The following is a 19,834-nucleotide window of genomic DNA, read 5'->3' as shown; positions in this document are numbered from 1 at the left end:
TTTGGGATTCTGTGGTGTTGGAACACAAAGGGGAGGCAGAGATTGGGGTTGTTATTTCTGAGGTTTTGTGCTTTGCAAGCCAAAGTTGGGGAAGAAATTCCAGGTTTTACATTCAGGATTAAATCCCTGTCCAAAATGTACAGGCAGGAGAATTAATTTGCTTTTAATCAGAAGAATGTACATATGTAGATGTCATCAAACCCATATTTAATCAGGGGAAATGCCATTGGAATAATGGTCTGGCAGGGTCTGTTTCAAATAGATTTGAATTGGTGGGGATAATGATAAATCAGTTCAATAATCTTCTCAGTTCACAGAATTACTGTTTTCTTATTAAACTAAGAAAGGAAATTCCTAAAATGAAAAATAAATTCCAGCAAACTTATGTGAGAATTATAAAATTAAGAGATTTAAGATGAGCTTGACTCCAGCCTGCTGTGTTGAATAAAGAAGAAAAAAAAAAAATACTGTGTTTTGCATGTAGGGATCGTCCTGTGAAGTTTGCAGAGAGGTCCAGGCCTGGTGTTCAGATCTCCTGTTCATCTTTCAGTTCTGGTACGTGTCCAGCATCAGCTGTTTCATGAACCTGGGGCTTTGGTGACAGTTCTGTTACTTCTCTTTAAATACAAATAGTGTTAAACCCTTTTCCAGTTAATTTTATTCCTGTCAAATTGTGATTCTTGGAAATTTTCCCTGCAAAATGTCTGTCTCAAGCTGCTCTTTCTCTTTTTCCCTATAATTTAAGCTAAAATAGCTTGACCACTTCCAAGGCTTTCAGTCTCTTGTTTTGCACATCAGAAATATTTCTCTGTAGCATCCTTTTAAGACTTTACCTTGTAAAGTTTTTGAGTGAAAAGTTGTGGAAATCCTCTGTCAAAGATTACACTTTTGCTAATCTTCCAAATTTGGCTGAATTCTAAGAGGATCAATTCAATGTATTGGAAAATCTCAGCTTAACAAACCTCCTTTGCAGCTTTGAATGAGCAAAAATACTGATTTTTGCAAAGAAATTGATGTAATTGCTCACTAAATTTGCTTTTTGAAAGTGAGAACTTTTGGAGAGCCACACTCCTTTTTTAAAGCCAGAAATCCTGAATTAACTAAACCCATTTCAATGCAGTAAACCACACAATAGTGCCCTTTTTGAACAATATTGTAAAGAAATTACAATAAAATGCCTTAATCACTGCATCCCGACTCAGCAAAAAAATTCTGTGTGTCAAGCAGATATTGAAACTGCATTTAAATATTATATTTGACATTTACCTGTTCATAGTGAAATTTTCTGTTTAAAACTGGTTTGCTACTTTGACAAGAAAGCAGCAAATTAAAATAAATGAAGTTAAATGAAGTTGTTCCTTGGATGACTTTTCTTCTCACAGAGAATTCTCTGTTTTAGGTGGCATGTTCATTGCAACAGGGAGTACTGACCACGTGATAAGAATTTATTATTTGGGCTCAGAATCTCCAGAGAAAATGGCTGAGCTGGAATCTCACACTGTAAGAGGCAAATCTAAAAGAAAATCTCTTTTTCCCTCCTCACTTTTCCTCATTTCAGGAACTTGATTTCTGTACATCCTATTTTTTTTTTTTTATTTACTGTCTAGAATTTGTTTGGCTTTCAACATTGTGGTATTTAAATGCTTGGAAATTTGTGGGGTGTTTGTTTTTAATTCCCTGTGAGGCAAGAGGTGTGTGCAAAGTAGGCCTTATGTATTTCATTCCCCAGAAAACTTATTTTCCCTTATTCTTGAAAAAATTCTGTGTTGGAATGAGGAACTAAAATGGGTTCAATGCACAATGTCATTGCACAATGTCATTTTTTCCTATTAAAATTGCTGTTGAATGTTTAGTTAAATCCACATAAAAGTAATTCAGATTTTGGACTGTGCTGTCAAAATTTGGATCACGATGGTAACTTCATTTAGAAAATAAAGCTTAAAAGCATATTTTTTTCAGATAATGCAGAAAGGTTCCCATAAAAATTCAAACTACTAATTTACCACCTCGGGAACATTTTATGGATTAAGCCCAAGTTCTGAATTGATTCCCTGAACTTCAGTGGGAGTCGTGGCTCTCACGTTGAAGTCTCCAAGCCAACTCATCTAACAAGGATTTTGCTCACAAAAGAAAAGGATTTTTTCTGTATTGAACAGGTTTGGAAGAAGCTCTAATTCCTTTAATTTCTTTAAATCCACTCTTAATCCTGCAGACAGCTGTCAGCCCCCCTAAAACAAATCCCAGTTACCAGGAGATAGAGACATCAGTGGGAGTAAGGAGAGCAAATCATGGAGCCAGCACAAGTATTGGGTAAATTTAAAAAAGGGCAAAACTATGTCTAAAACATAACATTTGTTTCTCAACGATTTGTGAGTGCTAATAAAACCAAGGTGTGCATTTTTTTTTTGATTAAATTTTTTGATACACTTTCATGTTAGGGGTAAAAATTGCAGGAAACCATCACCTCTCTGAAGTTTCCTGTTTCAGTGTTTAACACAATTTGTCTGGTGAAGTTTTAACTTCAAATACAACTTCTCTGTACTTGAATTTTTTGACATTTTTTCAATTTGCTAAGTGAAAATCTCATCTTTTAGGCTGAGTTTTTCACTTCTTTTGTTCTCCTCCCTCCTGTTTAGGACAAAGTGGTTGCAGTGCAGTTCTGTAACAACGGTGACAGGTGAGTGCTGAGTTTTGGACCTGACAGTGATGATATTTAATTTTCCAAACAACATTGCATGGAAAATTTGGCACAGGAAGATTTGCCTCTGGGCTTGGCTTAATCTTGGACAAGTTATTGCAGTGTATTGCAAGATGTGTGTCATGTCCACAAGCTCAAACTCGTTGTCCTATGCTGTAACAACAAAAATGTTCTGTAACTGTGCTTTTAATTTGTTTTTTTCTTTCAAGCAGCAAATTGGAACCCAAATTTTATAACCTTTCTGTGTCAGAACCTTCCCAGGTAGCCCCCAGAGGGGTTGCCTGTGGAGGAAGAGCATTGTAATCAATGTAGTCTAAAGGAAAAGTTAGTAAATACAGATGTTTGTATCTCAGCTTTTGCTCCTGTTCCTTATTTTGCTGGGCAGGAGGTTTAAGGGATGAGCCTTCCAAGCCCAGTTGTAGCTGTGCACCTGTACTTGGAGAGCTTTGTCATGTGGAATTATGTGGGAATATACCACCAGCTCCTTCCAAGCCATGTGAGAGGGAAGGAGGTCACATACTCACTGGAAATTATATTCTGCAACAATGCTTTGAATGGAAAAGGGGTACCTTCCTTTTTATTTTAATATAAAGAGGTAAAATTAAGAAGAAAATCAATTTGTCACAAGCATTTTCAAATTCTTTTTCATCACGGTGAAAAAAAATCAGACCAGGGAAACTGAAAAGGGGAAACAATTACTTCATAAAATTGAATAGATTTGCCTTTTAAGTGTAATTTTGTATATAAATGGAATATACTTCCAAAGGTGTTGGCCATCCTGTGAAAATCTATTACCTGAGTAGCTTTTTTCCCAGTTCCTCAACAAAAATCATTTCAGTGACATCGATGGCCAAAGCATTATGATGTGGTTAAATACATTTGTTTGCATACTTGACATTTTTTAATAAGGAGGGGTTTAAAAATTAAAATATTCCTGTTCAGCTCCACAGGCAGGACAACCTCCTTGTGCTCCATTTGGCTCTTTCCCTTGCCTGTCTTCACCCTGTCCCTAAGTTAATGCATTATAATTTATGCCAGACTCCTGGCACTCAGTTTCCCTTTCTTTGCTGCCACTCTGAGCTGCTCCAGGGATTTGCTGATGTCATTAAAAAGGGAATGTGCAGCTCGTATGAATTACGACATTGAAGTCATTCCAAGGCCATCTGCTGCTGGAGCCAAATGTAATTAATGTTGTGGGCTAGAAACTCTCTTGTACCTCCAGTGTCTGGTAGGAAAATTGTAACCTCATGAGTGAGAGAAGTAGAGATGCACAAGTACACACTTCCAAGTGTGAATATATATAATTTCTTAGTGTCCATGTGGGGATGAAACCATCTTTATTCAGAATTTCATGGCTTTTTTTTTTTTTCCCTTTGCCCCACAGCTTAAGGTTTGTCAGTGGAAGCAGGGATGGAACAGCAAGAATCTGGCACTACCATCAGCATGACTGGAAGAGTCTGGTCCTGGATATGGCTACAAAAATGACAGGGTAAAGCACAGCAAGCAGAACACACCTCATGGGCACATTTACCTGCAAGCTAAATCCGTCATTCCATTGAAAACTGGTTATTTGCTTCCATTTTGAGTTGATTTCCATCCATGTATTGAAAATGTGGTGGCTTTGTCAACTTACACAGTTAATTCACTCCCAAATAAATAATAATCTGTTGGTACTTCCCTATCGTAATGGTTGAGGAATATTTAGTATTTTATACATGAAATAAGAATGTCAAATGATCTATCTCACAGAAAGAGATTTTGGTAGAGTCCCAGTGATAATTTGCTTTTATATATATATAAAATATATATATATATCCATCCAACATGGTTCTTAACATTGTATTTCTACCTCTGGTTTCCAAGTAAGAGGTGAAATTAGTGTTTGGTTCTCAGGTTCAATTAGGGTTTTGAGTTTTTCTTTTTGAGATCCTCAAGTGACTTCTTTAAGTGCCCTGTAATTGAATTGTAATTGAATATTCACAACAACAAAGAGCAGAAATGGAGAAATCCATTAGGCACTTGCTTTGCAGAATTCTCCATATTTCAGTGGTTGCATTTGCAGTGTTTGCAGTCGGAAGTGTGAGTTGGATTTATTTAGCAGGTTCCTGCTCATTGTGGAGTTCACTGATATTAATGACTGATAAGAAAAATGCCTTGTAGGAAAAAAGGCTAATAAAGCTGAAAGGAAAAATTGGGGTAGGGAAGGATGATGGCTTAGGAACAGAGGAGAAAATGTCCTTTTTAAGGAAATAGAGCTCTCAGTGGCACTGAATATTTCCCGTATTTGGTTTTTACCACTGCAGAACCATCCTTCATTCTCCTGCGTTAGCCAGAGTCACAGAGGTGCCTGTGATCCATCCTCCCTCGAATTTCATACTGAATTAGCTCTCCTAAGTGTTTCCATCTGTAGTTACTGATTTATTCCTTTTTAAATTGCTGATTTCCTTAGAAACAATGTGGCATCTGGAGAGGACAAGGTCACCAAGCTGAAGGTTACCATGGTGGCTTGGGATCGATACGATGCCACCGTCATCACTGCAGTCAACAATTTCCTCCTCAAAGTGTGGAACTCGTCCACAGGGCAGCTTCTCCATAGCTTATCTGTGAGTACAGTTCCAGGGGGGAATCCCAGGAGGATGTAGTTCACTCTGAGATTGATTTGAGGCTGAACTCATCACCATTCCCATGACAGGGGTTTGATGTTGACGTATCCAGCTGTCCCCTGCCTGCTAGGAGGAGGGTGCACCATGGGGACAGGAGCTGGTCTGCAGAATCCTGGTGATGGCTGGCTGACAGGGAACCCTTTGGAGGCTCCATTTGTGCCCTGATGTCTCCTTCCTCCCCATCCCTCCTCATCTCAGCAGTGCTGAGCAGTGACACTGCCAAACCTGTGGCAGGAGTGGTGACCAAGCACAGTTCCAGTAAACTGAGGAGTCCTGGGTGACTCCCTGATCTGGGACGTCCAGCACATCTGGAGATACCACATGGAGAAATAAAACTTCATTTTTTCCCCCTGCTGTCATTGCAGGGTCACGACGATGAGGTTTTTGTTCTGGAGGCTCATCCCTTTGACCAAAGGATTGTGCTTTCGGCGGGACACGATGGGAATATTTTTGTTTGGGATATAGACAAAGGAACAAAAATTCGCAATTATTTTAACATGGTAAGAAAGATCACAGAAGGTTTGTTTTGTTTTGTTTTTCACAAAACTTTTGTCATGAGACAAAATCAGATTTCATTAAATACCTCCAGAGCCAGTACAGCTCTGAGATCTTTGGTGATCTTGACCTATGTCTGCCATTAACATAAAATGTAGACTTCCAGGTGGTGGTTCCAGAACATACATTAAAAGTTGGGTTGAAATTTCAGGACAGAAAGAAAATGCGAAGTTTTACTTTGTTATTCAGTTTAACTCTAATAAATAAAAGTGTAAATCAGTTTTGAGCAAGATGAGAAGTCACAGAATAAAGATTCAGTACGTGTTGGAGCATGGGGAAATGTTTGTGAAAATGCTCTTACAGAGAGTGTCTGGTTGTGAAAGGAATTCTCTGTGCTTGGTACAGATTGAGGGCCAAGGCCATGGAGCTGTTTTTGATTGCAAGTTCTCACCAGATGGGCAGCATTTTGCCTGCACAGACTCTCATGGACATCTGCTACTATTTGGTTTTGGATGCAATAAATATTATGAAAAGGTGGGTTGAATGAATTTTAAACTCTTCCCTGTCTTGACCTGATTTTGTCTTAGAAGTATTTGTGTTACAATTTATTCCCTCATCCTGCCCCAGACAAAATAATAGTTAGGTCATGGAGCAGTTGCTGTTTATCTAAATCAAAAAGATTTAGACAAGAGACTCTCTAGATAGAGGAGAAAGGCATTAACTTCTCTGTCCACCTCCCTTGGCCTATTTTACTGTTGAATTTCTGCATCAGGCCTTGATAATAAACCACATTTGTGGTAGGAATCTGTTCTCTGTCACAACATTCCTTGTGCTGATCCCAAGTGTAGGAGTTGTGGTTTATGGGAGCCATTCCAGAGCAGCAAGACAGCTGCAAATGGCCATTGATTTATTTCCTAAATTGCTTTTCTTTCAGATTCCTGATCAGATGTTCTTCCACACGGATTACCGGCCCCTGATCCGGGATGCCAATAATTATGTGCTGGATGAGCAGACTCAACAGGCTCCACACCTTATGCCTCCTCCATTCCTGGTGGATGTTGATGGAAATCCTCATCCCACGAGATTCCAGCGGCTGGTGCCAGGGAGGGAAAATTGCAAGGATGAACAACTTATTCCTCAGCTGGGATATGTGGCTAATGGTATTCTGTCTGAAGCTCATGAATAATACAAGTGTGGCACAGTATTGAGCACCAGCTCCTGGGATGGTGCTGTGAGGATGTATAAATTAATGGTTTAAATTCAATATACAGGTAGAAGAGGGGCTGGGGTGGGGGTTATGTGTGGAATCAAATTGACTGGAGGCAAGAGTATTCCAAAATCTGTGGATTTTTTCCCAGGTATATGGCAGATGTTTAAAGCATTGTCTATTAACCTCTGTAACTATGGATGTCAAAAAGCAAGCAGGAAAGTGAGGAAGACGTGGAAAACCAGCTTTTGTTTTTTAAAACAGTTATTTTTTCTTGGAGACACAAACTTTAGTAAAATGCTGATCTCCAAAAAAAGACCTTCACTCTTACCTGCTGAAGCATTATTTCTTTGTCCTGTTTCTGATGGGTTGTGTTTATGTTCTACACGTGGTCTGGAGTTTTAGGATTTTATTGTAACTTTTCTTCTAAACTTTGCCTCCATTTATTACATGAGAGCAGAAAGCCAGCTGGTGATCAGATGTCTTGCAGAGCAGACAAACAGTGGTGCAGAGTTCTAAATGGGATCATTTCTATGCTGTTTGCTAATATAGAAATCCATCATTTTATCAGCATTTGTGGTTTTGTTCTTGTCAAGGTGATGGTGAGGTGGTCGAACAAGTCATCGGGCAGCAAACCAATGACCAGGATGAGAGTATCCTTGATGGAATGATCAGAGAGCTCCAGAGGGAACAAGACCTGAGACTAATTAATGAAGGAGAAACTCCTCCAAACCCTCCACTCAACAGATCCCACTCTGTTAATGGAGGTCAGTGTCCAGCCTCATCTCCATCAGTTCCTTCCTCATCACAGGAAGGACTGATCAAAGTGTTAATGTCAGTTTTGACACATTGTCTTTGAAGATGCTTTTCTCTCCTCTTCTTGTACACCTTGTTAACCCCTGTGGAGCACTGGGATGTTCTGTGGATTCCAGCAGAGGAATTATAAATTTAAGGGGCAGCTGAGGGCACCCAATGGTCTAACTGGGCTGTATCTGATTGTTTGGAGTTATTAGACTGGAATTGTTCCTGCTATAAACCAGTTTCCCAAAAAAAAAAAAGCATGAAGTTCACTGTATTGTCTTGATATTAGTGCAGAGATGAAACTTCTTAACTGCAAAATGCCAAAATGAAAGCATATAATTAGGGGCTGTCAGTGGAATAGTGTTGTGACAGACTAATGGTTTCCTGCTGCAGCACAAGGCTGAGCATCAGTGCTAATAAAATAAATATGTTGCTCTGTCTTAGTGTTTCCTTAGAAAGCTTGAGATTATTTTCCTGTTAAGTGTTCTGCTACTGTGATTTTATTTTTAATACACAAAGTGATTAAAAATTGAAACCACACTCAATCAGATGTGAGCAGCTGAATGAGTGCAGCTTATGGGAGGGAGCAGATGCCCAGGACTGTGCTGCAAGTCAGCCTGAGCCTTGGGAGAATTCACAGCTGCTAATAAATCACTTCTAGGTTAAGTGACTGATTACATGTGTTTGAAGTAGATTTCCTGGCAAAGCTCATTAGGATTTGGATGTGGAATTGCTTGTGTTTCAATCCAAGAAGGAGTAAGAAAAATATCAGGGAAAAATATGAAAATGCATTTTTTGCTTTGATCTAAGTTGATATTTCAAAAAGGTTGCTTAAAAGGCAGCTTCAGCTCACACAAAGTCTTTTGATATGTTGGTGTGTTATACAGACCCAGTTCCCAGTTTTATTTATTTATTTACAGTGTGTCCCTGTAGTTGTGTAAAGGAGTTTCCAGGTATGAGTAGTGTGGAAATGAAAGCAGTTCTCTTCCCTTCCCTAGAGCTTGCATTGATTAGTGACTGCCCACATGAACTGCCCAGTTGATTAAGTTAATTGGAGTACGTATAAAGTATTGAAACAGCCAGATATTTTTATATAGCTTTGCACAACCATAAATGCAATATTATCATTTGATATACAGTATTTAAGCATGTGGGAATTGTGAAGGACAAGAGGACAATGATGGCAGTGATTCCATTATTATCAACCTTTGTTTATCAATCTTTGTGCTGTCCTTAAGCTTTAAATTGTGGATGAGATACGGGGAAGGAATTGTTCCCTGTGAGGGTGGGCAGGCCCTGGCACAGAGAAGCTGTGGCTGCCCCTGGATCCCTGGAAGTGCCCAAGGCCAGGTGGGACAGGGCTTGGAGCAGCCTGGGATGGTGGAAGGTGTCCGTGGCAGAAGCTGGTGTAATGCTTTTTCTCTTCGATCTAGATCTGATGAGCTCTCAGATAAGCATTACAGCCTTGATAGCTCAGCTACCTCAGGTGGCATAAAAGAAGCAGGATGGTTCTTGTGACAGCGTTGGAAACAAAAAGTTTTAATAAAAGGCAAAATAAAAAAGCTCTTTACAGAGAAAAACTGAGCCAGGGCAAAAGGTTCTTGCTCTTGCTAAAACACTTCACAAAAGCGATTTACTTCTTTTGTTCTCCTCTTTCTCTAGTGAATTGCTTAGGTAGGACTTTTTGGCTTCTGTCCAATTGGCTGTCCTTAAGTTTGAGGTGAAGTCCCCAAGGTCCTATGAGGTGTCTTTTAATCAAATTGAGGAGAGAAACTTCTGGGCTTTTTTCCTTTTTAGGGAGACAAAGGGTAACTTGTTTACTGCATCAACAGGGGGCACGTTCCTACACTGGCGCTGCTTGATCTCTAAGATCCCTCCTTACCCAACCATCCTGTGACTCCATGGTGGTGGTCCATTATTTATTGGTGGCCCATGGAAGTGAAGAAGCTCTTTCTCTCTCTCTCTCTCTCCCCTGCAGCTCTTCGCAGCCCGGGCTTGGACGTGGCGTCCCCGCCCAACGTGGGGCTGCGGCGCAGCGGGCAGATCGAGGGCGTGCGGCAGATGCACCACAACGCGCCCCGCAGCCAGATGGCCACCGAGAGGGACCTCATGGCCTGGAGCAGGAGGGTGGTGGTCAACGAGCTCCCCCCAGGCATCAGCAAGTAAGGGGCTCAGCGGGATGAGAGGTTCAGTTGTGTAATGTGGAATGATCCTTCCACGCTCCTGGAATGGTCTTTCAGCTTTGGGGCTTGGTTGTTTGGAATATTGGGATCAGAACAGAGAGTTGAGAATGGTAATTCCTTCTTTTCACAATTCAGTCTTTCTTTAGTACTCTGAATACCACATTTCCCTCAAGCTTTATTTAAAAAAGACTTGAAAATAATACATTTGAAAATAATTATGGCTGCTCAGCTAACGAGTTTGCTTCTTTAACTTGTGATTCCAGGAGTGAATGGATGGATGCTGCTAGGGGGATTTATGCACAGATTTCTTAGAGCAGCAGAAGTATTTTGATGTGTATATTAAGGAGGCTGTTGAGTTCCATGATGATTTAATGAATATAATGTATGTTTCTTATGTATAATTAGGGTCCAGGAAGAATGTCGAGCTGCCAAAGGTGAAATAGAAATCAGTTTATACACTGCTGACAAGAAGAGAAAGCCATCCCACACCTTACAACGGGTGAGTTAGTGCCCTGGAAGAGACAACCTTGGGTGGGAAGCTGTACTGAGCAACAAAAACAAGACCAACAAAAAACCCCAAACCAATTTTATTGAATTATTTAGAATATCAATAGTCTTAATTGTTTCTCTGGCTCACTGTCTTCTTCCTTCTGTAACTGTGATTTGGCTGTCTGTAATATCCAAATAGTGGTAAATCTCTATCCTTGAGGTTTCAGTGGTGGGAAGATGCTGGGAAAGGAAAATCACAGAGCCACAGTGGGTTTTCAGTTTGACTTGTGGAAAGTAGAGGTGCCAAACTTTTACAAGGGCTGGATTTATCTTATGCAGAGACTGCAGGAATTTTATAGGAAAAAAAAGGTATTTTTAATAATTTGCTTTCCAAAGACTGCCACTTTATACATCTAAAACATCCACAATGTGTCAGAGATTCTGTCTAATTCTACAGCGCTTTCTTACTGCTCAGTTGTGGTGCAACACAACTGGGGTGCAACACTCAGCTGCTGTAACCAGGCACCTTTTTAGTGTGTAACTCATGAGTAACTCCCTGATTTGTCCCTGTTTGTGCTCCTGTCGCCCTGGCAGAGCGAGTTCCAGGCGGGAGGCGGCCGCTCGCTGCGCAGGAACCAGCGGAAGCGGCAGCACGCGTACCAGACGCGCTCCACCATCGAGCACAGCCAGCAGGGAGCCAGCCAGAACCCCTGTGCACGCCACGAGTCCGACAGCTCCTCTGAGGTCTGAGCCTCCCAGCAGCCTCCAGCAGCTTTCCCCTTCCCAAATCCATGTTAGGGTTCCACGTGGCTGCTGGAGGGAGGAAGTTTGTGCAGCTGAAGCTCAGTTTGAGCTGGAGCTGCCAGGACTGGGGTGGGGGCCGGTAAAAAGAGGTTTTTCAAATGTATTTGTGGCAAAAGGTGGTTTAAAAATAACATTGGCCCTTTCCAGGATGGGGGATGGTCACCTCACAAACAGGGACCAAGGGCAAGGTAGAGGGATTTGACACATCCTTTGTCTCCATCTTCAGCATGGTTGATGGAGCAAGGGGGTCCCAGTGCTCTAAGCCATGAGTGAGAGTGATCAACTCCCAGTCAGCCCTGAGCTTGTGTGGGATCTGCTGCTCCAGCTGGATCCCTACAAATCGATGGGGCCTGAGAGAATTCATCCAAGAATCCTCAGATTGCTGCTGATGCTATCACAAATCCTCTCTTGATAATTTTTTGAGCAGTCTTGGGAATCCAGAGAGGTTGTGACAGGGATGGGACCCAGGGAATGGCTGGAGCTGTGCCAGGCAGGGTCAGGCTGGAGATCAGGGAAAGGTTCTTCCCCCAGAAGGTGCTGGACACTGCCCAGGCTCCCAGGGAATGGGCTCAGCCCTGGGGCTGCCAGAGCTCCAGGAGGGTTTGGACAGCACTGCCAGGGATGCTCAGGGTGGGATTGTTGGGCAGGGCAAGGAGCTGAGCTCTGATCCTTGTGGGGCCCTTCCAGCTCAGGATATTCTGTGATTCTCCACTTGGGAAAAAAACACTCAGGTCATTGAGTCCCTGGGATTTGTGGTGTTCCTGTGGCGTGTTGGTCTTGGAGAGTGAAGGATCACTTACCTAAATGCCAGGACAGTGTTCAAAAGTGGCTTAAAACAGCTCCTGTATTTTTGGAAACCTGAAACATTTTCAAGTAAATTTAACTGGGTTGTGTTAAACCACTTGCTATTTTGGGATTTCATACAGCACATGGATTCTGGGTCAGGACTTTGATTTCATTTTGCAGTGCTTTGATTTCATCTACATTTGTAGACTGCTGTTGAAAGAGATTGATTATTGGTATTAATCATTGATTTTTTGCAAGGGAAGAACTTAAAATATACCAGATATATATAACTTGTTCTCCTTAAGGAAGAGACTGAACATTGTTGCTTTGCAAATGCATTGAAAGTACAGAACAGCTCAAAAAGCTGGGCCCTGGCCAGCAAAATTTATTAATCAAACACTTAAATAAGAACTCATTCTGTAGTTCTGATATAATTAAAATTCTTATTTGTTTCTGTAGGAGCTATATAAGGATATATTATTATATTAATTAAGATGTAGGAAGAAATTGTGGGTTTACTTCTTTAAAGCTAAATCAGCCCTTGAATACAAAGCTTTCCTCAGGTGACACAACTTGCTTGCAAACAAAAATGATAAATTTTACCCTTGGCCCCAGAGTGAATCCTCCTGTTTTCACTACAGGAGGATGAGACTGTTGGCACAAGTGATGCATCCATGGATGATCCTGTGGCAGCCTGGCAGAGTGAAAGCAGTTCCAGGTACCTCCACTGGGCTCTGAATTGGGAACACTGGTTTATTATGGGATTTTAGTAGGACAGTTGATACTGAGATACTCAGAGTTCATTTTGAAGATTGATTTCTAATGAGTTCATCATGAAACATTTTATATTGTGGGTTTTTTCTGTTCTTTTTCTTTTCAAAGTCGAAAACAATTCTAAAAAACCTTTTATAAGAAGATGTTGTCTTTAAGAACTACTGGAAAAAATCAATGCCAGTTTGCCATATAAATCCTGTACGTGTATTATTTGGTATTAAAGAAGTCAGAGCTGGATTTTTAGGGAAGGGCTCTAGTTCCTTAAATGTTCCATGCATTTTTTGCTGCTAGTTCTTATGAAGTCAGTCTGTGAATCAGTGAGAGAATGAGAATTGATACCAGCCCTAGATGTAGTTTTACTGTGAGTTTCAAATTGATACAAGAATTTACTGAAATCACAAATCAGAAATCACTTGTTTTTCTTTAAATTCACATGATAACAAAATTCTGTGCTAATCCTGAGCAGAACCAGGAGGGTAGGTTGAATGATTGGACTTTTCAATCCATTGTGGAGAAAATGAAATTTTCTGTTCTCTTTCTTACAACTTTTTTATTATCTACAGTGATTCATCAAGTGAATATTCAGACTGGACAGCAGATGCTGGGATTAATCTGCAGCCTCCAAAGAGACAAACCAGGCAGGCAGCTCGGAAAATCTGTAGTAGTTCTGAAGATGAAAATATGAAGGGAACAAAAGGGCTGGAGCCAAAGCGAAGGAAACTTAAACAGCCAAGGAAGAAGGTCAGCAAGTGTCATTCTTAGTGTCTTTTGTATTTTGTGAATATAAATTTGGCTTTTAGTGGTTGTTTTCAAAGGAAATTTTTCATAAATGGGTATAGAGTAAAAAAAAAAAAAAAATTATAGAGACCACAGTAATTGTGCTACCAGTGGTACCAAGAAATTTTATTATTTGTTTTATTGGGCTTCCATGTTTCCCACAGGTGGTTCTGCATTTCAAATGCCATTTTTTTCTCCCAGATTTATGCTCTTCATCACAGTCAGGTTTACAACAGGGTGGTTTTGTTGTAAAATTATAATGGATCTATATTGTATTGACATAGTCAGATTTCTTTTTCCTGCTATTTTTAAAGACATTTAGAATATTTATAAAAATACAATTTATTTATTAAAGAACCACAGACTGGCTTGAGTTGGAGAGGTCTTAAAGATCATCTTATCCCACCCCGCTGCCATGGGCATTTTAATGATTTATGAAGGTTTTAAGGCATTTTAACGATTTATTAAGGTTTTAATTTTCAATTATATTTATAACATAATATTCTCAGCTATTTAGTGGAGATTTTGGGAAGGATGACACTCCACAATTTGCTCTTCCTTGGATCTTACCTGCAGTAACTGCTGCACGATGAGTTTTCCATAGTAGTTGACTGTACTCTGAATATTGTGTCGATCGCATTCTAAATTAATGCAAATATTTAACTTCTGTGTGTCACTTACCTATGTAATCTCCTGATGTGTGTGTTTAGAAAGCCAGTGGGCTGCTGTCCCTGGAAGGGGAGCCCAGTGAGGAGTGGCTGGCCCCGCAGTGGATCCTGGACACCATTCCCCGCCGCTCGCCCTTCGTGCCCCAGATGGGGGATGAGGTACTGCCCTCACCATGCCCACATCCCAGGGCAGGCTCTGCTTGCTTAGGACTCTCCCACCCAGCAGCATTTGCAGGGAATTGTGCTCAGGACAGGCTGAGTTTTGATAACTTTGTTAATTCCCAGGCAGTTTCTTGTTCACAGATCGATGTCCTGCGTCCCTTTTTCTGCACAGGTGACTTGGGATTAGCAGGGAAAGTCAGTTGTGCATCTTCACCTGCACATTTCTTAATGATCCCAGTTTTAAAGCACAGATCAGGTGCCAATTTGGGGGGCTGATAGAAATATTTTTGACTAGAAGAGTGTTTTGTGATGAAATAAATAAGTGTGCAATGTGTTCTCAAAGGGTTAAGATCGGGTATTATGAACAGGAAGAGCACAATTATTAAAATAATTTTCTCTACTTTTCTCATTTGCTCTTTTTTCTCTTTTAATTTTCTCTTTTTTTTTTTTTTCCTCATTTCAGATCATCTACTTTAGGCAAGGGCATGAAGCTTATGTGAGGGCAGTGAGGAAAGCCAAAATTTACAGTATTAACATGCAAAAACAACCATGGAACAAAATGGAACTCAGGGTAAGTTCAATACTTCAAAGAGCTGAATGTCTCTGTAATGTTAAACTGACATGAAAAACAAGCATGAAAAATGTAAAGAAAGCATTGCTTTAAAATGTTAATATCAAAGTTTTAATTGTAAATATGAAAGTTAGTTTTTATTAACACAAAGTCTTTACATCTGTTCACCTCCTGGTTTTGGACTTGATTCTCAGGGGTCTCTTTCAACACAAGTTATTTTTGTCTGAACACTGAATTTATTCAGAACCCAGCACTGCAGAGCTGTTTGTGGTTCTCTCACCACTCTACAGTGACCTGAGCATTTGGGTTCTGTTTCTTGTTTTTAATGCTGTGGTAAGAAATCATGCTGTAAACACCTAAATGTGTGCAGAAGTTCTCTTAAACACTGGATCTTGCTTTGAATGAGTTCCCAAACCTTAATCCAAAGTGTTGCCATATTTTTTCCTGCTTTTCTCAGATTTCATATCAAGAGAAGAGCCCACATATGTGCTCATATTCACTTCACCATGCCAGTGGTTCTGTTAATTACTGGGAAGATACCCAGTTACCAGTCTCAGATATTCAGTGATTCCAGCTGTAATTTTCCAAGGCATCATCACTTTGTGAGGAAAAGGAAATATCTGTTCACTTAGGATGGGCTTTGACAGGACATGAACATAAAGGCCATTGTGGAATTTCCATTTTCAGAGGAAGAATTTCCTTTTTTCCCACTGTGCAAGAGTGAGGGGCCCTGGGGTAGGTCAGGGAGAACCTTTGGTGTGCTTAAAACTGGATTTATTCCTTAGAACCTTCTTAAATAATTTGTAGGAATCCTGTTCACAAACCTGCCAAGGGAATGAGCTTCTTCATTTTTCCTTTTGAGGTAACAGTGATTGATTTTAGTATTTGGGAAAGAAAAATGAATGGGTGAAATTACCCGTGTTTTAGAGTGGAAACATAGTTAGGTTTTATTAATATGTTTCACTTTAAAATGGATATTTTGTTGTTGGCAAGGTAAAATAATGTTGTTCCATGCTTCTTGCTAACTAGGAACAAGAATTTGTGAAGACTGTAGGAATTAAATATGAAGTTGGGCCTCCCACACTCTGCTGCTTGAAGCTTGCATTCCTGGATCCAATCACAGGCAAAATGACAGGAGAATCCTTTTCCATAAAGTAAGTCACTGGAATGCTGATGACATTCTTCAAGAGCTTTCCTTGCAGTGAAGAAGCTCCCCCCTCCTCCTTTCTTATTTCCTGTGCAAGGCATGATGATGGCAGTAATGGTTATCCCAAATGCATGGAATTTGAGGACTGTGTCGTTCATCTAGAATTGTATTTCTGGGTAATAATAACTTTTTTTGGTCTTATTTCCTGAAGGTACCACGATATGCCAGATGTTATTGATTTCCTTGTGCTGCATCAGTTTTATAATGAAGCCAAAGAAAGGAACTGGCAAATAGGTGAGTATTTTTTTTCCCAATTCCATGTGTTTTGCACCATTTCTGCAGCTGTTTAATGGGACACAGTGTCTTTATTACTTGATGTAAAGGAATATACACACGTGATCTTGTAAAGATTATTGGAAACTTTTATTTGATGTTTGCTGCAGTTCCTGTAGGGAAAAAAAAAAAAAAAAAAAAAAAAAAGAGAGAGAAACTATTCCAAGGGCAGTGATAGCAGGAGAATCTCCTGATCTGTTGGGATCTGAGGTGTGAAGCAGCTGTGAGTAATTCCCAGAGATGGGCAAGTCCTGCCCTGAGGGTGCAAAATGTAAGGATGGAAGTAGGGCATTCACAAAAGAGGGAGCTGATTCTCTAAAAGGAATTATTTAGCAATTCTTGATGTTGTTCTTTTTCTGAATGCAATGTCTGCCCTTCCAGGGGATCGATTTCGCAGTATCATTGATGATGCCTGGTGGTTTGGGACTGTGGAGAGTCAGCAGCCTTTCCAGGCAGAATATCCTGATAGTTCCTTCCAGTGCTACAGTGTCCAGTGAGTATTTCCATGTCCTGGGGCTCCTACACAACTCAGAGAACTTCAAAAATAGGATCAAGAACCTCAAGAACTAGAATCCCTTTTTCCAAGTAAATACATACCCAGCCACCTATTTACTTATTTAATGTTGCATATTGTATTTCTTATTTGTTACTTACTATTTATTTATTTTAGAATATTTTGAATATTTACTTATTTAATTTTTGAATTTATTCCTAAAGCAACAATTCTGGTATAAACAGCAGTGCAGTGACTGTATAGGAGATACAAGAAGAAAATAGGGAGTTGGAATGTCTTACTCCTAACTGGAATCTGGGTCAAATCTGGTAAAGAAAAGGTGTGTCTTTATATTCAGCTCTAACTTGTGCATTTGAATGAACTTTTTAATAGCTGGGACAACAATGAAAGAGAGAGGATGAGTCCATGGGACATGGAGCCGATCCCAGAAGGAAGTAAGTGTGTGTTGGATTCCTGTCCCTGCACAAAGCAAACAGCTCTGGGGCCCTGGATTTACCCTCTGGAATTGTTCCTCTCCAGCTGCTTATCCGGAGGAGGTCGGTGCTGGAGTTCCTGTGACGCCAGAGGAGCTGACAGCTCTTCTCTACAAGCCCCAGGAAGGAGAATGGGGGGCCCATTCCAGAGATGAAGAATGTGAACGAGTAATCCGGGGGATTGAGCAGCTCCTTTCCCTCGGTACGTTTGGAGAGAAAAGGGGGAAGGATTAACAATATCAGGGTGGTGGCACGGGACTGAAGAGTGGATGGGATGGAGTGCTGGGACATGATGTGGAGTATTTGAAATGTACTCAACTAAATTACTGAAAAGAGCCTTTTAAATTTCATGTTTTAGTTTCCAAGCTAAATTCCCTTTTTTTTCTGGGGCTTCACCTGATTTCTTTCAGTGGAACTTCCCAGTGGGTCATATCTAAAGGTGAAAGAGCAAAACATATAATTAAACCCCTCAAAACCAACCAACAAATCCTCACTAAATACCCTCAGCTCCAAATTCCTTGTAACTGGTTTGTAACCATTTAATAGCACACTGTGCTTTAAATTCTGCCTGTTTACACCCAGGACACGTCTGTGTTCTTACTCGATGTTGTATTCCTGTTGTAAGTGCAAATGCCTCATTCCTTCCAGTCAGATTGGCTGCTGGCACACAAATCTCAGATGTGATACTTAAACAAAAAGTGCTTTTTCAAGAGTAGGAATAGATGACACAAGAGGAGGAACCCTGCCCAGTGGGTAATGACATTCTCAGCTGTAGCTCTGTGTTGCTTTTGCTGAATTCTTCGAAAGAAACCCCAGAAACCATTAAAAGGAATCTTGGTATAGCATTCCTTGGAGTCATCTAAATCATTGTGGTCTTTTGTCTTGCAGACATTTCTAATCCCTTTGCTGTTCCAGTGGACCTTAGTGCCTATCCCATGTATTGCACTGTCGTTGCTTATCCAACTGACCTCACCACCATCAGGAGGAGGCTTGAAAACAGGTTTTATAGGTGAGTTTGGATTTGTAGCTGACATTTATTGCATTTATTATTATGTGGAGCTGAATGCTGTTTAAAAGTCCCTTCAGCGACTGCAGAAGATCAGACTGGCCTTGGGCAAAGTGAGTCTTCCTGAATAATAAATTCTCCTGGCCATGTTGTTAAGGCAAAAGCTGCTGTAGCTGGATCTGGAGTGTTGGTTGAACACCCTGAGCCTGGCTCTGTGTTGGAGGCAGAGCATGTTTGCTTTGTTTCTATCCCTGCTGCCTTTGAGCAGGGGCTTTGCTTGTGTTGCAGTTGCCAGAAGGGGACTGTATGATGCTGGAAACTGAAAATCCCAGTTTTCCCAGTTAATTTGGGAATAGATAATGTCCTGCTCTTATTTTCCCCTCTGGGGACAACCTGTTTCTGCTTGATCTGAATTCCCAGTTCCATGTTTTACTGAAGAATCCTACTGAACGTGCAAGAAGAATAACATACACGTTCCTCTCCATCCCATTCCTTTAATTCTGTGTATTTTTCAGGAGAATCTCTGCCCTGATGTGGGAGGTAAGATACATTGAACACAATGCCAGGACTTTCAACGAGCCAGACAGCCCCATAGTCAAAGCAGCCAAAATTGTGACAGATGTCCTGCTCCGCTTCATTGGGTGAGTTTGGACCTCACAGACCCCACAGCTCCAATTCCTGGGATCCTTCATTGTGTACCTTGGTTTTTGTCATTGTCCTGCAGAGATCAGAGCTGTACTGATATATTAGAAATCTACAACAAGGTGAAAGCAGAAGACCTGAGCAGTACAGATGAGGAAGAGGAGGTAAGATCATTTCCTTCCCTTTTAAAATTTGGCCCATGAAAGAAATTTTGATTTTTGTTGAGTCTCTATTTTATGGGTAATTGCACTGAGTTTTGGAGATGAGGCTGTTTAGGCTCACCTGAGACAATAAGCTCCCTGAAGTAAAAATGCTTTTTGGAACTGCTTGTCTTTAATCTTCTCTCAGTACATGATGTTTTGTTGGAAGGATGAGTAATGAGGGGAGCTGGGAAGTGGAGCTGTTAGTCAGTCAGAAGGACAGCAGCTCTCCATTGTCAAAGAGGCAGCAAAGCTGATTTCCTTATGTAATTCTGTGTCATTTCCCATCAGTTGATCCCTGGAGTGAAATGTCAGGTAGAATCCAGGGTGGATATCACTGCCTTGAGCTGCTTCCCTCTCCTGACACTTGTCTCCCCTTCAGTGCAGTTTGAAATGTGCTGTAGTTCCCATTGCCAAGTGCCCTGTGGTTGTTGGCTGGTT

The 19,834-nt window shown here is 40.7% G+C and overlaps 1 protein-coding gene across 3 annotated transcripts in view; it reads left to right on the top strand.

The window, feature by feature from the left end:
- BRWD3 (bromodomain and WD repeat domain containing 3) overlaps window positions 1–19,834 on the top strand; it is a 51,009-nt gene that overhangs the window by 19,680 nt on the left and 11,495 nt on the right. For 2 of the 3 annotated variants that reach the window (XM_053955555.1, XM_053955553.1), the window contains exons 10-33: window positions 485–555; window positions 1,400–1,500; window positions 2,637–2,677; window positions 4,083–4,187; window positions 5,148–5,301; window positions 5,727–5,861; window positions 6,262–6,390; window positions 6,791–7,016; window positions 7,660–7,830; window positions 9,843–10,026; window positions 10,453–10,546; window positions 11,131–11,280; window positions 12,768–12,844; window positions 13,464–13,641; window positions 14,388–14,504; window positions 14,971–15,078; window positions 16,108–16,232; window positions 16,437–16,519; window positions 16,940–17,051; window positions 17,445–17,506; window positions 17,592–17,747; window positions 18,434–18,554; window positions 19,067–19,192; window positions 19,276–19,357. In XM_053955555.1, coding sequence (XP_053811530.1) covers window positions 485–555; window positions 1,400–1,500; window positions 2,637–2,677; window positions 4,083–4,187; window positions 5,148–5,301; window positions 5,727–5,861; window positions 6,262–6,390; window positions 6,791–7,016; window positions 7,660–7,830; window positions 9,843–10,026; window positions 10,453–10,546; window positions 11,131–11,280; window positions 12,768–12,844; window positions 13,464–13,641; window positions 14,388–14,504; window positions 14,971–15,078; window positions 16,108–16,232; window positions 16,437–16,519; window positions 16,940–17,051; window positions 17,445–17,506; window positions 17,592–17,747; window positions 18,434–18,554; window positions 19,067–19,192; window positions 19,276–19,357 — 2,908 coding nt within the window. The remainder of the gene's footprint in view (window positions 1–484; window positions 556–1,399; window positions 1,501–2,636; window positions 2,678–4,082; window positions 4,188–5,147; window positions 5,302–5,726; window positions 5,862–6,261; window positions 6,391–6,790; window positions 7,017–7,659; window positions 7,831–9,842; window positions 10,027–10,452; window positions 10,547–11,130; window positions 11,281–12,767; window positions 12,845–13,463; window positions 13,642–14,387; window positions 14,505–14,970; window positions 15,079–16,107; window positions 16,233–16,436; window positions 16,520–16,939; window positions 17,052–17,444; window positions 17,507–17,591; window positions 17,748–18,433; window positions 18,555–19,066; window positions 19,193–19,275; window positions 19,358–19,834) is intronic. The other variant, XM_053955554.1, reaches the window with a different exon arrangement.

This window comes from Vidua chalybeata, chromosome 14 (assembly GCF_026979565.1).
Source record: "Vidua chalybeata isolate OUT-0048 chromosome 14, bVidCha1 merged haplotype, whole genome shotgun sequence".
NCBI classification, from domain to species: domain Eukaryota; kingdom Metazoa; phylum Chordata; class Aves; order Passeriformes; family Viduidae; genus Vidua; species Vidua chalybeata.
This window is presented reverse-complemented; position numbering and strand designations above follow the sequence as displayed.